Source organism: Mytilus edulis, chromosome 10 (assembly GCF_963676685.1).
Source record: "Mytilus edulis chromosome 10, xbMytEdul2.2, whole genome shotgun sequence".
In the NCBI taxonomy this organism is placed as follows: domain Eukaryota; kingdom Metazoa; phylum Mollusca; class Bivalvia; order Mytilida; family Mytilidae; genus Mytilus; species Mytilus edulis.
This window is the reverse complement of record NC_092353.1, coordinates 64,797,326-64,811,333: the sequence shown is the minus strand read 5'-3', so window position 1 is coordinate 64,811,333 and position 14,008 is coordinate 64,797,326. Positions and strand designations below refer to the sequence as shown.

Below are 14,008 nucleotides of genomic sequence, written 5' to 3'. Positions count from 1 at the left end.
AGAGCCTAGCTATGTGCATACTGAAAAGTAGCAAAGTATAGACCCCTGGCTTGACATCACACCAATCCAATTGGAACGATGGTTCAAAATAAATGCATGAGGCTATCAGGAAGCCTATGAGGCTATCATTCCTAGAGGCTATCATGCCTATGAGGCTATGAGGAAGCCTATAATGAGACAATGAGGAAGCCTGTAAGGAGGCTATGAGGAAGCCTAGTAGTGTTGATGTTGAATTGGTGTTGGAATGAATTTGTATGAAATTTGACAGTTTATCCCCAGAAATTCTTGGGGGATGAGTGAAATTTTTGAAACAACCAGTGATAAAATTTCATAAATGAAATCAATAAACATAATGCTGAGATTGCTTCCCCTGTCATGGCAATATTGAAGGTGAAAGGAGGGGTCGGTGGGAGGCAAGTTTTTAGCTAAAACACTATTAGCACTATTAGCACTATTAGCCAAGATTATTCTATAACTGCTTAATCTGCATTTAGATAAATGAATACTCAAGGCAGCATACACAGGTTTTTAATACACAACTTCTTAATGGGATACTCCTAAGTGGGAGGAGTTAAAACTGCACCCAGATTAATGTATCAAGAAACAAAGGACAAAGGAAGCCAAATGCCACAAGTGGTCACTAATTAACAAGACATGTATATTTGTATTGGAACTGATGAAATTAGACCTCCTGCTAAGAACATGTGATAAACTTCATATCTAACTGATTGACATATGATAATAAATCTGTTTCATCTCAACAGCAAAGAAAATACACATCCTGGGAAAATCCTAAAATAATGACTACTGAGTAATTAAAATCAAATTATGTATAAACATAACTTATATAACATATAAGTACCTATTTATACAAAATTCTCAGAAATGATCCTGAATATGTTTAATTGTCATTTGTTCCATGTTTGCAATGTGTTCTGATTCTTTGTAAATATTTTTTAGGGTAAATTTATTTCTGTTTGATGTGATGCTGTTCTAATCTTATTTTAATTGTCTTTTGTTTATACTGTATCTTTTCTGTGGTAATCTGTTATGTAATAGGGAAATGTGTGTTAACACCTGAGCAAACATCCAACCTCATATCTTCTTGCAAATTCTTTGACCTGACAATTAAACCATCCTGATCTAACTTTCGGCCCTATATTTTAATTTTGCTAATAAATGTGTCAGTGAACAAAATCCTCAAAGTCACACATAATGAGTTCATATTAATTTCATAGTAATTTAAATAATTTAATTACCCCTGATTTCTTTCAGAACACACTGTTTGAACTCATGATATGTAAAATTAAGGATTTAGTGCTCACATTATTATCAACCTAATTTTTCCTGCTATCACCTATCTTGTAAATAAACTCCTGGGAAATACTGTGTAGCAATGCCATTGGTATCCATGTTTGAATTAAACATAAATCATAATTTAATTGCAACTTTTATTTTATATATATACATCACGATTATAATTTGGCCCTTGGGGAAACTACTCAGCTAAAAAATTTAATTTTTTGCTCCATGCCTAAACCAAGAGCCTAGCTATGTGCATACTGAAAAGTAGCAAAGTATAGACCCCTGGCTTGACATCACACCAATCCAATTGGAACGATGGTTCAAAATAAATGCATGAGGCTATCAGGAAGCCTATGAGGCTATCATTCCTAGAGGCTATCATGCCTATGAGGCTATGAGGAAGCCTATAATGAGACAATGAGGAAGCCTGTAAGGAGGCTATGAGGAAGCCTAGTAGTGTTGATGTTGAATTGGTGTTGGAATGAATTTGTATGAAATTTGACAGTTTATCCCCAGAAATTCTTGGGGGATGAGTGAAATTTTTTGAAACAACCAGTGATAAAATTTCATAAATGGCCATAACACAGATGGTAACAGCTGAGTGTCCCCAAGGATTTGTGAGGTTAGGGAGGGGGTACCTTCAATAAAGCCATGAAATAAAAAAAAATACAAAATAATAAAAATAATAAATGTTATCACATAATAATACACAATATCAAAATCAATTGTCAAACAAAAACAATATCATCTAGAATCTCTGTAAAAAACATGCGTATGGAATATTTGAAAATGAGCATGCCCTTAAATTCTACCTAACCTACTTTGAGCTGTTTTAATAGATGCTGGCGTTACCCTAATGTATCTGATGTAACTATCTGAAGTCCAGCGCCCTAATGTTTTTATCAAGTGATCTTCTATTTTTGCCTTACCAGCACTTGTAGCTGCCCCAATTCTAAAACTATGACCATTATAATGACTTGAGTTGAAACCACATATATCCAGTACTTTTTTGATACAAGTGATGAAATATTGTCTCTCCAAAGGTTTCTTATCAATGGTTATGAAAAGTGGATCAGTTTGATTAGTAGGAGAAAATTCTTTCCTTATTTGTATATATTCTAACAAAATTGTGTAAGGGCAGATAAGCTGACCTAATTTATGTAGCTGTATATTTATGCCTTTTCTAAAAGGATCTGTTTTTGATTGTTTTAATTTCAAAACTACTAAGTCTGAGTGAAATACAACATCTTCAATACATAAATTAATATGTGGATCAAACTGTGAGGCCTTTGACACTGTAAACTCGCCACATCTCAAAAATCCATAAAATGCGACAATGCATGCAGTTCTTAACATTAAATCAGTAAACTTGGAACAAAAACCTTTTCTCAAACAATTTACAATTTTTTCCAAAATTTCGAAAGTTATTGGTAATCTTATGTGATTTTTTGTTTTTTGCAGTCTTTTTACAGAATTTAAAACATAATCAAGTCTGATTAAAGGTGTATTATGAGCAGATTGTAAGGGATCATTTTGATTACCCTGTACATATTTATACCTAATTCCACATAAATATAATTTAATGGTAGAGTATTGTAAACTCAGAATTTTAAAGCAGTGGGCTATGAAATAAATTAAAATATCCTCAGAAATAGGAGGTAAATTAGAAAATTGAAAACCATTCAATAACATAAAAGTCTCAAATTTTCTGAACCCAGTATCATAAACAGTTCTTGTAGTATTAGCAATAGCACTGTTCCAAAGTTCATTCACTGCTTGATTTAGGACCACATTACATCTGAGCTGCTTGGGCACTTCATTGGATGTTGTGCTGCACTGGGAGCTAGTTTGCGGAATCTGTCTATCTGTAAACGAGATAGAGCATCACTTATATCATTCTGATATCCTGGAACATGTTTGGCACTAAAATGAAAGTTGTATTTACAAGCACACCATGTAAGTTTCCTCATTAATTTCATTATTTGTAAACACTTTGAACGGCCCTTTTTTACTATAGCCACTGTAGCTTCATTGTCACACCAGAAAAGAATGCGTTTTGTTGTCCACTGTGAGCCCCACAGTATTGCGGATACTACAATGGGGTATAATTCAAGAAAAGCCATTGAAAATGTTTTGTCAGGATAAGCAATGTTTGATGGCCATGATGAATAAAACCATTCTCCCTTGAAATATCCACCAAATCCTTTTGTTGATGAGGCATCAGTAAAAAGTTCCATATCATAACTTGAGTAAAATTGTCTACTGTAAAACATGTTCACACCATTCCAGCTGCTCAGAAAAAGTAACCAAAATTCTAGGTCAACACGGCATTCCTTATCTAATTTAACATAATGATGCAAATCATTGACAGTAGTGGACAGCCCTATGAGGTATGAAACAAAGGATCTACCAGGTAAAATGACACGTGAAGCAAAGTTTAAGTGACCCAAAAGCTGCAACAATTCCCTTTTTGTACAAGATTTTTTCCTGCATAATTTTTTGATGAATTCACAAATGCGATCAACTTTATTAAGAGGTAGTCGAGCTTCCATTTTTTCAGAATCTAGAATAATACCCAAATATTCTAAACATTTAACAGGACCTATTGTCTTATGTTTTGCTATAGGAATGTTTAGTTTTTTGAAAATCATCATCATTATAGCCATAGTCCTCTCACCATCAGCATCTGGTGGATCTATGGTTAGGAAATCATCCAATAAATGCAAAATGCTATTAACTTTGTAATTGTTTTCTGCAATATGACACAAAGCTTGGGATAAATGGTCAAAAATTTTGGGGCTTGAACGACATCCAAAAGTTAAACGGACATAAAAATAATACATTTTTTCCCATTTTATGCAGAAAAGAGGCCACTGACTTGGTACAATTGGACAATTTTTGAACGCATCGGATATGTCGAACTTGCAAAGCCAGGAATTTCTTCCAAATTTCAAAATAACATCAATGGCGTCATCTATTCTAACATAAGACATTGAGCAATCCTGTTTGTCAATAAGATCATTAATACTTAGATGTTTATCATCATTATGTGGGGAAGATAAGTCCAATATTAAACGCTTTTTACCAGAATATTTCCCTTCTGCAATACCAATTGGGCTTACCCTATAATTTTGAAAAGGGGGATCCTTAAAAGGCCCATACAAGAAACCTTTAAAAACTTCTTTCTCTATCAAATCAGAAACCACATCTGGTTGTGTCCTAGCAGATAAACTATTCCTACATTCTTTTGTAGGTAAATCTGTTGTAGATACCATAGTATCAAATCCTTTCTCTAAGCCATTGCATAAATAGTTAACAAATTTTTTGTCAGGATGAGAAATTAATTCTTTTGCAAGTATAATAACATTAATTGGAGTAGTAGCCAGATATGGGAAATCATGTAGTCATTGACCTTGCTTATTTGTTGTTATTTTCTCAAACTTTTGTGAAGAGTTTACTGTATGTGGCTTAGATTGTACTTCAGTCCTACCTTGAGAGGGGAAAACTTTTTGACAAGATAATAGGGTATGACCAGCGAATTTACATCTGCTACAGATATGTGAAAAATGACAAAAACTCCTGGTACAACCCCTACTGGTATTAAAATTATTGCACACCTCCCGCCCAGAATGATAAATTTTCTTTCTACCTAACTTATCAGTAGTGTCTACCTGCCTTGATAGTTTATCTGGGTAGTCTTGATATGTCATGGAGGTTTGCATAGGACAAAAAGCAGTAGTGTGATCAACCAAATTACAAATTTTGCAAACATTTACATTCCCACCAGCAACTATTAATGAAAGAAGATCCCTATCTCTTTTGCTCCAGTCAACCTTAATCCTTCTCTCCCTTAAAAGAGCTGATGATTTTGCAGAAAACAATTTATGGTAATCATAAAATCTGTCACCATAAAAATTACTAATATCTATAATCTCATCTTCATAAGCATCTAGCTCTGCTCTACGGTCAGGGTAAACTGATGACATGACCCTCTTAAACTTGCCAAATGCCTTAATGAATTCTTGAATTGTGAGTTTTCTATTAAGACGGGGATCTGGCTTCCCAGAAATATTTAACTCTAACCCATTAGCTGCAACAGAGTGAATTTGGGGAGTTTCATAGTTTGGGATAAGCAGAGATGCCAAATTAACATCCTTACCGTCAATGATTTGCTTTTGAATAGAAGGAGATATAATGTCCACATTAGAATATTCATCCGAACGCACTCCACATGAAACATTTCCAACTTGTGGTCCTGAGATGAAAGATGCATGCTCTTGTGTATTTCCATGTAAAACAGTGTTATTTCCTCTGTTAGAAATTTCACTCCTATTCCCAATCCCTGCATGGTTGTACCACTGTTGAAGGTTGAATTCGCGATCTCTACCTGTGTCATGAGTACAATTGTCTCTGTAAATTAGCTGTTTAAAGGTCTCTTGAAGTCCTTCAAAACACTGAGCTATGTTCCTGTCTGTTCCACCATTTGAAACACTGCTTCTGTGTTGATGCACTGATTCTGCTAAGGTAATTGGAAGAGTGCTCTCTGGTGAGGAATCTGTGTTAATCTCATCACTAACGGTGTCTGTCTGTTGTGTCTCTAAAGATGTTACTCCATCAAAACAATTCTCTAAATAAAGTTGTTTTAACACTTGTTTTGACATACCAGAAGGTGTTCTTATTCCCTTTTTGTTAAGTTCTTCTTTTAGTTTGTTTATTGTCCAATTAGAAGGGTTATTAGAATCCCATTGGGTCTCATACGGAGAACTCCTAGTTTTCCTTCGAACACCTTTTCCTCTGCCAGACATTTTGTTGTCAGTTAATCCAAAATAATGTTTATTGTTTCAGGTTATATAGTTTGAATTATATTTAGTTGTTTAAAAACTGTCAAATAGCTTTTGTAAAGTAATCCAAACACTGAAAGTTCAAGTTTTTAGCTAAAACACTATTAGCACTATTAGCCAAGATTATTCTATAACTGCTTAATCTGCATTTAGATAAATGAATACTCAAGGCAGCATACACAGGTTTTTAATACACAACTTCTTAATGGGATACTCCTAAGTGGGAGGAGTTAAAACTGCACCCAGATTAATGTATCAAGAAACAAAGGACAAAGGAAGCCAAATGCCACAAGTGGTCACTAATTAACAAGACATGTATATTTGTATTGGAACTGATGAAATTAGACCTCCTGCTAAGAACATGTGATAAACTTCATATCTAACTGATTGACATATGATAATAAATCTGTTTCATCTCAACAGCAAAGAAAATACACATCCTGGGAAAATCCTAAAATAATGACTACTGAGTAATTAAAATCAAATTATGTATAAACATAACTTATATAACATATAAGTACCTAATGAACTAATGGTCAATCTCAGAATGCAGTACTTCAGATTTACAACATTTCAAGATAAAAGAAAATTTGGACCCTTAATAAAAATTGAATTGCTGAGGTTCTAGACTGCATATTGAAGGCTGCACTTTGACCTATAATCATTGAATTTAATCTATCGTGACTTGGATGTACATGATGTATAGTTGTCTCAATAAGTAATAAAGTAGAAAATGAAAACTATACAAAAAGATCATCAACAAGTTTTGAACATCTTAGCACTGGGAAAAAAGAAGGACATCTGGATATTTCTGTGAAAATTTCATCAAACTTATTTAGTGTTGTTCAGAAATATCCATTTATAGACATACAAAGATGTGATATGAGTGCCAATGAGACGCCTCTCCATCCAAGTCACAATTTGTAAAAGTAAACAATTATAGGTATAAGTATGTTTTCAATTCAATTCTTTTTTTAGCTTGAAATCTAAACTCGACAGCAAATATGGCAAATTAAAAACTTTAAGTGATATTTTAGGAATGATTTGAATCTGGAATAATTTTGAATTCTGGAAAATTGATTAGAAATGCATGAAAATAACTAACCCAGCTAAATAGGGTTAGCCATGCAGATGCAGATAATTCCTTGTTTATATTTCTCTTAACCCTATCAGACATATTTTATATGTATGTAGGTAATTTTGAAGGACATTGATTTTCTGATTTGAATTATTTCATAATTAGTCTTTAAAGTTGACTAGCATTACAATATATGGCATGGGTTTTGCTTATTTTGAAGGCCATACATGCATAGTGACAGTGACCTATACATTGACGTTACGCACAGTATTGCGTTGCAAGATGTAACATGAAAATTTGAAAATTTTGACTCCGATTTTGCACTATTTTTCAAAAAATATTGCAGAGTACCTCCTCGGCCGAGTTTTATAAAATAAATACCATATGACGAAGGAAAGATTCAAGTTTTATTGTTTATAAGGCCACGAATTTCGTAAGAATCGTTTTTTTAAGAAGTGAAAAAAAAATGCAAATTTAAAAAAAAAAATCTTTGCGCTTATTCTTAATGCCGCCGGGACATATGAGGTTAAAATTAATCATTTCTACATCTTTAAAAAGTATTTATTTCATAAAATAATTTAGAAAAATATAATTTTATATCATTTTTAGTAGATTATTTTTTTTAGGATGAAATCACTTTTGTCTAATATCTAAATGTGCAAGTTTTTAGACTCTACATGCTCTTTCTCTGTTTTTTTTAAGCACTTATGGTTATATTTACAATTCACAAATACAGTATTTATATAATTGTTTAAAGTTTATTACATCGTTGTACCTCGGATTCTAATCTGTAAAGGTCAGGCAGAAACCCTGTTGAAATAGAACAAAAGAATCGAAGCTCTTTGTTAGAGAAGTTGATAAATGCATACTGTAATGTTTACTATAGTAACAAATTTTTTTTTAAGTTAAAAGAAACAAATAAAACGATATTTCTTCTCAATTACGAAGTGTTTTATTTTAAAAACACCATTTTCATAAGTTTTCAATTTATCTATTGCATTGTAATGCAGAACAATTAGATATCAAGTCGACGACATGGGTATCTATCAAGTTGGATGTAGAAAATGCATAACCTCCGATTTAAAAAAAAAATTTACCACGGACGGAGAACATATCAATCTATTAGTTCAGTAATTTTCGTGTCTGCCCTTCCATTATGTGACTCAAGAAAAAATTCCCAAAAGTGGGTAACAATTGTATCGAAAAGAGAAAATCGAGTGCACCTATTTATGTTAGGGCGTGTTTGAGGTGTATATTTTGTCTTTAAAATGTACAAAGCAAGAGTATTTGATATATCATCTCTCTTTAGATTCTATCATTTTTATTATCAAAGCTACAGGTTGACTTTATAACATAAAAAAATCACAGTATGAAAAGATGAAATATATGGGTCAAGTGAAATACCTATCTAATGAATCACAAAAACAAAGTAGGTGTGTTTGAATAGCTTTTTTTTTTTTACTAAAAGTACTTCACGACAGTCTTTTAAGTTGGATGATGAAAATGCATATCTTCGAAAAAATATATTTTTTTGTGGGTGATAACTAGGGTTTATAATCTACAACCACTGAAATTTTTTAGTCTGCCCTTCCATGAAATATTTGATTAGAATTTTTCTAAATGTTTAAGAATTTTCAAAAATTCCACCTGACAACCAATCAGACAATAGTTTTAAGTTAAATCAATGCTAACAAGATCAGCTAGTAGATACATTTGTCTTTTAAAATACAACTGACATATAAGGATCGTAATGGTGCTATGTTGATAAATTTATCGGTTTTCATGAGCAAAATTGGCAGCGCGTCATCCCTGGCTACAATGGCTTCCATTTCTGTGCTGGCGTAATGGGGAGATAATTTTGACGAAGTAGAATCCTGACTGAGGTGTTCTTAGATTTGTGTGAAAACTTTTGTCCATAAAAAATTATCCCTAGTCCCTCCCCCCTTTTCTCACTGTGTCTATATAAAAGAGTATAATCCTGATGTGTGTGGGATTTTTATTTTAAATCTGAGTGTTATTTGGATTCATCAGACCTTTTTGGAATGAACATTTTGGCATCATTTTAACTACCTAGACGGACTAGTGTGTATTCATATAAAAGACGCTACTGAGAAGAAACGTCTAAATGACGCCTTTGAACATAATGGCTAGACATAGGGAATGCTTTCTAAAATAAAATTATAAGGTCATGATGTTAGTGAAAACACCCGACTCATATAGCTATTTGTATGAATTTATAGTTTGTATCTTTTAAATATGGTAATTTAGTATAATAAATGCCGATTTTCTATCTATATCACATATTTCAACTGAGGGATGGAAAAAAATAACGTTTGGACAAAGTGGCTAGACATGCGATTCATTAAAATTCTGCTCCATAAAAAATTTTGTTTTACATTTGAAATTTTGAAAATGCTTTTGTTTTTTCAGAACTTTCTATTGAGTATACTTTTATTAGTTTTAATATGATTTAATTATATAATCGTGGGAAAAATTTGGTTGATTATATAGGGAATCATTGAAGCATGACTGGAGCGGGCCCCCCTTAGGTCAGTCAGCGGGCCCCCCCTTAGGAAAAGTTCTCGATCCGCCACTGTGTGTCGCTCACCTGTTACTGTATTTACTGATGTCGGCCATCTTGGTTGGTAGGCGGGGTCATTAGACACTTTCTTTAATTAGATACCCTAGTAATGATTGTGGCCAAGTTTGGTTAAATTTGGCCCAGAGTTTTAGAAAAGAAGATTTTTGTACAAGTTACAAAAATGACAAAAAGTTGTTCAATATTGACTATAAAGGGCAATTACTCCTTAAGGGGTCCTTTAATAATTTTGGTCATGTTGACTTATTTGTAGATCTTACTTTGCTGAACATTATTGCTGTTCACAGTTTACCTCTATCTATAATAGTATTCAAGATAATAACCAAAAACTGCAAAATTTCCTTAAAATTACCAATTTCAGGGCAGCAACCCAACAACGGGTTGTCAGATTCATCTAATCTCATCATCAAATTTGTGAGGGGATAGATCTTATTCTGATGGACATTTACATCTTGAAAGATTTGCCCTAAATGTCTTAGTTTCAAAGATATAAAGCAAATACTGCATTTTACCACTATGTTCTAATTTTTACAATGTCAGCCATTTTGATTGGTAGGCCGGGTCATCAGACACATTTTAAAAACTTTATACCACAATGATGATTGTGGCCAAGTTTGGTTAAATTTGGCCCTGTAGTTTCAGAGAAGAAGATTTTTGTTCAAATTACAAAAAATGACTAAAAGTTGTTCAATATTGACTATAAAGGGCAAGAACTCCTTAAGGGGTCCTCTGACAAATTTGGTCATTGAAAACTTTTTTGTAGATCTTACTTTGCTGAACATTATTGCTGTTTACAGTTTATCTCTATCCATAATAATATTCAAGATAATAACCAAGTACTGCAAAATTTTCCTTAAAATTACTAATTTGGTGGCAGCAACCCAACAACAGGTTGTCTGATTTGTCTGAAAATTTCAGGGCAAATAGATGTTGACTTAATAGACAATTTTACCTATATCAGATTTGCTCTAAATGCTTTGCTTTCAGAGTTATGAGTCAAAATCTACATTTTACCCCTATGTTCTATTTTGGCCATGGTGGCCATCTTGGTTGGTATGCCGGGTCACGCCACAAATTTTTAAAACTAGATACCCAAATGATGATTGTGGCCATGTTTGGTTAAATTTGGCCAAGTAGTTTCAGAGGAGAGGATTTTTGTAAAAGTTAACGACGATGGACAACGACGACGACGCTGGACGCCTAGTGATGGGAAAAGCTCACTTAAGGGCCAGGTGAGCTAAAAATTGGGATGTGTTTCCCGATTTTTATGAAAAGAAGATGAATTTATGAAGAAACTGGTACCATCTCATACTTTTGATTAGACCTGCTGAGTTATTTATTTTCAATACATTGCGAGTCAGGTAATTTATTTTCAAACTACTATAGAACAAACCATTTATTTTTGTGATTATCAAGGCTGAGTTATTTATTTTCAAAATCCTCTGTAAATGATAGGAACATGTTCTACCCCAATTTTTCTGTCTGCAGAAATAGCCGTTCCTTTGCTCCTACTTTGTTTCTTGATTATTAATTCTGGAACGTCACAAGATTGTTTTCTACTTCTGTTTGCTGATATTTAGTGAATTAAATTTAAATGGTTTTGACAAATGTTAGTTCCATCATCATCATGAGGATTGGAGTCACAATGTTATAAGCCCTAGCTCTACAAAAAGTTGTGTTTAAGTCTGTTGATTGAAACTGTTCAAATTTAACGGTATTTGCAGATCACAATTGATTGATGCAATTTTCCTAAAGAAAGTACATTTTACACTCATAATGGTTACAATATGTTTTAGTTGTTGACATTTAGTAAACTTGTGTGTCTGCCATTTGTGTAGATCTTCTCTCTCTTATTACTGAAGAGTTTCAAAAAGGGGACATAACTCACTACAGTCAGTTCAGCAACTTCCGAAGCAAGGTTGTCGGCTCTCCGAACTTTCCCGAAGTCCTGCATTTTTACACTTGCACAATCATTGCATATACGGGTATTAGGATCAATAAAATCTATATGTAGGTGGCTTTCAGAGTTATTGCCCAAAAAATATTTTTGGATACATTTGAAGAGAAAACAACCTTTATTTCATTTTTTTATAATGATATAATTGGGAATTCTGCTTTTGGAGTAAATAACATGCTCAAAATGGTCAAAAATCTAGTACTTTTCAGTAAAAAAAATACTACATAACGACACTTAAATCTAAAAAAGTACTCAAATTTTGTCAATATGTGGTTTTAAAGATTTTTTACATCGGTACATGTATAATCATTAACACAACTGCTGCAGTGGAAGTTATTGTATCAATTTGCCTAAATATCTTTCAATAGGTCATTTGCTGAAATACACAAAAATGGCTTTATCATCCAAAGACAGCCCGGTTTCCATGGCAACAAGACCATGGCAATAAAAAAATTAGTCTTTTTATGTTCTCATGGTTCATTCCTTTAATTTAAACCAAAAATACATAACTTTAAAAAAAATAGTTTGGCCATTAATTTTTAAATTTGGGTCATCCTTACGGAGAATTGATGTTAAGATAACGAAAAAACATTAAGATTTCCTAAAATTTTTACGTCCCTTCGAGTTTAACATTGAGTTATAACTAAAGAAAACATTTAAACCTAAGATCTACAACTATAAAAACTGTGGTATTAACATTCTCTTAAGCTGAATAGTTCATAAATCTTTATTTTTATTCTTACCATAAAAGTCCCATCCAATGGTCATTCTCAGCCTCCATCCTTATGGACAAGCTGTGATGCTAACCTGAAATGTAAAATGCTTAGTTATTCAAAATGGTTTGAAAGGACCATTGTTGATATACTCTGGGATTAACAGATACATGTATAAGTTGCAGACATACTATATGTATATTAAATAGACAAAGTCTACAAATGTGTAATAGATGTTGAGAACATATGGTTGACAGCAACCCAACACACTGTTGAGTAATTACATCAGACATATTATTGTACTGATAGATGTAAGAGGAGATTTCTGATCAAACTCATTATAAACATTCAGACCACATGAAAATAATATTTCTGAAATATTTTTTATAAAAACTATTTTTTTTCCAAACAGGAATAACATACTGGTACCTACCTATGTATTAGATCTATAAGTCTTATTTCCACACCATGAAAATCATTGAAAATTGACATTATACATCTTTTGTGAAATTAATATTAAAGATGGAATACAAAAAATAATTCAAAGGTTTATGATTTGAATGTCAAATGCACAAAAAAACATTTACAGATTTTACAGAGTTATCTCCCATTGAATGAAAGAATCTTGCTGTTAAATGTACTTGAGTCCCCATGAAGTTGTATTCCGATTTCAAGAGGATGGTAAAGGGGCATTATGAACATGGAAACACGTAAAATAAAACTAGAGGCTCTAAAGAGCCTGTGTCGCTCACCTTGGTCTATGTGAATATTAAACAAAGGAAGCAGATGGATTCATGACAAAATTGTGTTTTGGTGATGGTGATGTGTTTGTACATCTTACTTTACTGAACATTCTTGCTGCTTACAATTATCTCTATCTATAATGAACTTGGCCCAGTAGTTCAGTGGAAAATGTTAGTTACAATTTACAAATTTAATGAAAATTGTTAATAATTGACTATAAAGGACAATAACTCGTTAGGGGTCAATTGACCATTTTCGTCATGTTGACTTATTTGTAAATCTTACTTTGCTGAACATTATTGATGTTTACAGTTTATCTCTATCTATTATAATAATCAAGATAATAACCAAAAACAGCAAAATTTCCTTAAAATTACCAATTCAGGGGCAATAACCCAACAACAGGTTGTCAGATTCAATTTCAGGGCAGATAGATCTTGACCTGATAAACAATTTTACCCTGTCAGATTTGCTCTAAATGCTTTGGTTTCAGAGTTATAAGCAAAAACTGCATTTTACCCCTGTGTTCTATTTTTAGCCATGGCGGCCATCTTGGTTGGTTGGCCAGGTCACCGGACACAATATTTTTAACTAGATACCCCAATGATGATTGTGGTCAAGTTTGGTTTAATTTGGCCTAGTAGTTTTAGAGGAGAAGATTTTTGTAAAAGATAAGTAAGATTTACGAAAAGTTGTTCAATATTGACTAAAGGGCAATAACTCCTTAAAGGGTAAACAGTTTGTAGATCTTACTTTGCTGAACATTTTTGC

General features: G+C 32.9%; 2 protein-coding genes across 2 annotated transcripts in view; both read right to left on the bottom strand.

Moving 5' to 3' along the window:
- LOC139492903 (uncharacterized) overlaps positions 1–1,413 on the bottom strand; it is a 3,696-nt gene extending 2,283 nt beyond the window's left edge. Inside the window, exon 1 of the mRNA XM_071281055.1 lies at positions 1,358–1,413. Coding sequence (XP_071137156.1) covers positions 1,358–1,413 — 56 coding nt within the window. The remainder of the gene's footprint in view (positions 1–1,357) is intronic.
- Positions 1,414–3,086: 1,673 nt separating this feature from the next.
- LOC139492902 (uncharacterized) lies at positions 3,087–4,580 on the bottom strand. Its single transcript, XM_071281054.1, has one exon. It carries the CDS (start codon positions 4,578–4,580, stop codon positions 3,087–3,089), a length of 1,494 nt encoding a protein of 497 aa, XP_071137155.1.
- Positions 4,581–14,008: the final 9,428 nt, after the last annotated feature.

Excerpts from the sequence above, each read along its gene's own strand:
- LOC139492902 (XM_071281054.1), bottom strand. The coding sequence starts at position 4,580 with ATGGTATCTACAACAGATTTACCTACAAAAGAATGTAGGAATAGTTTA.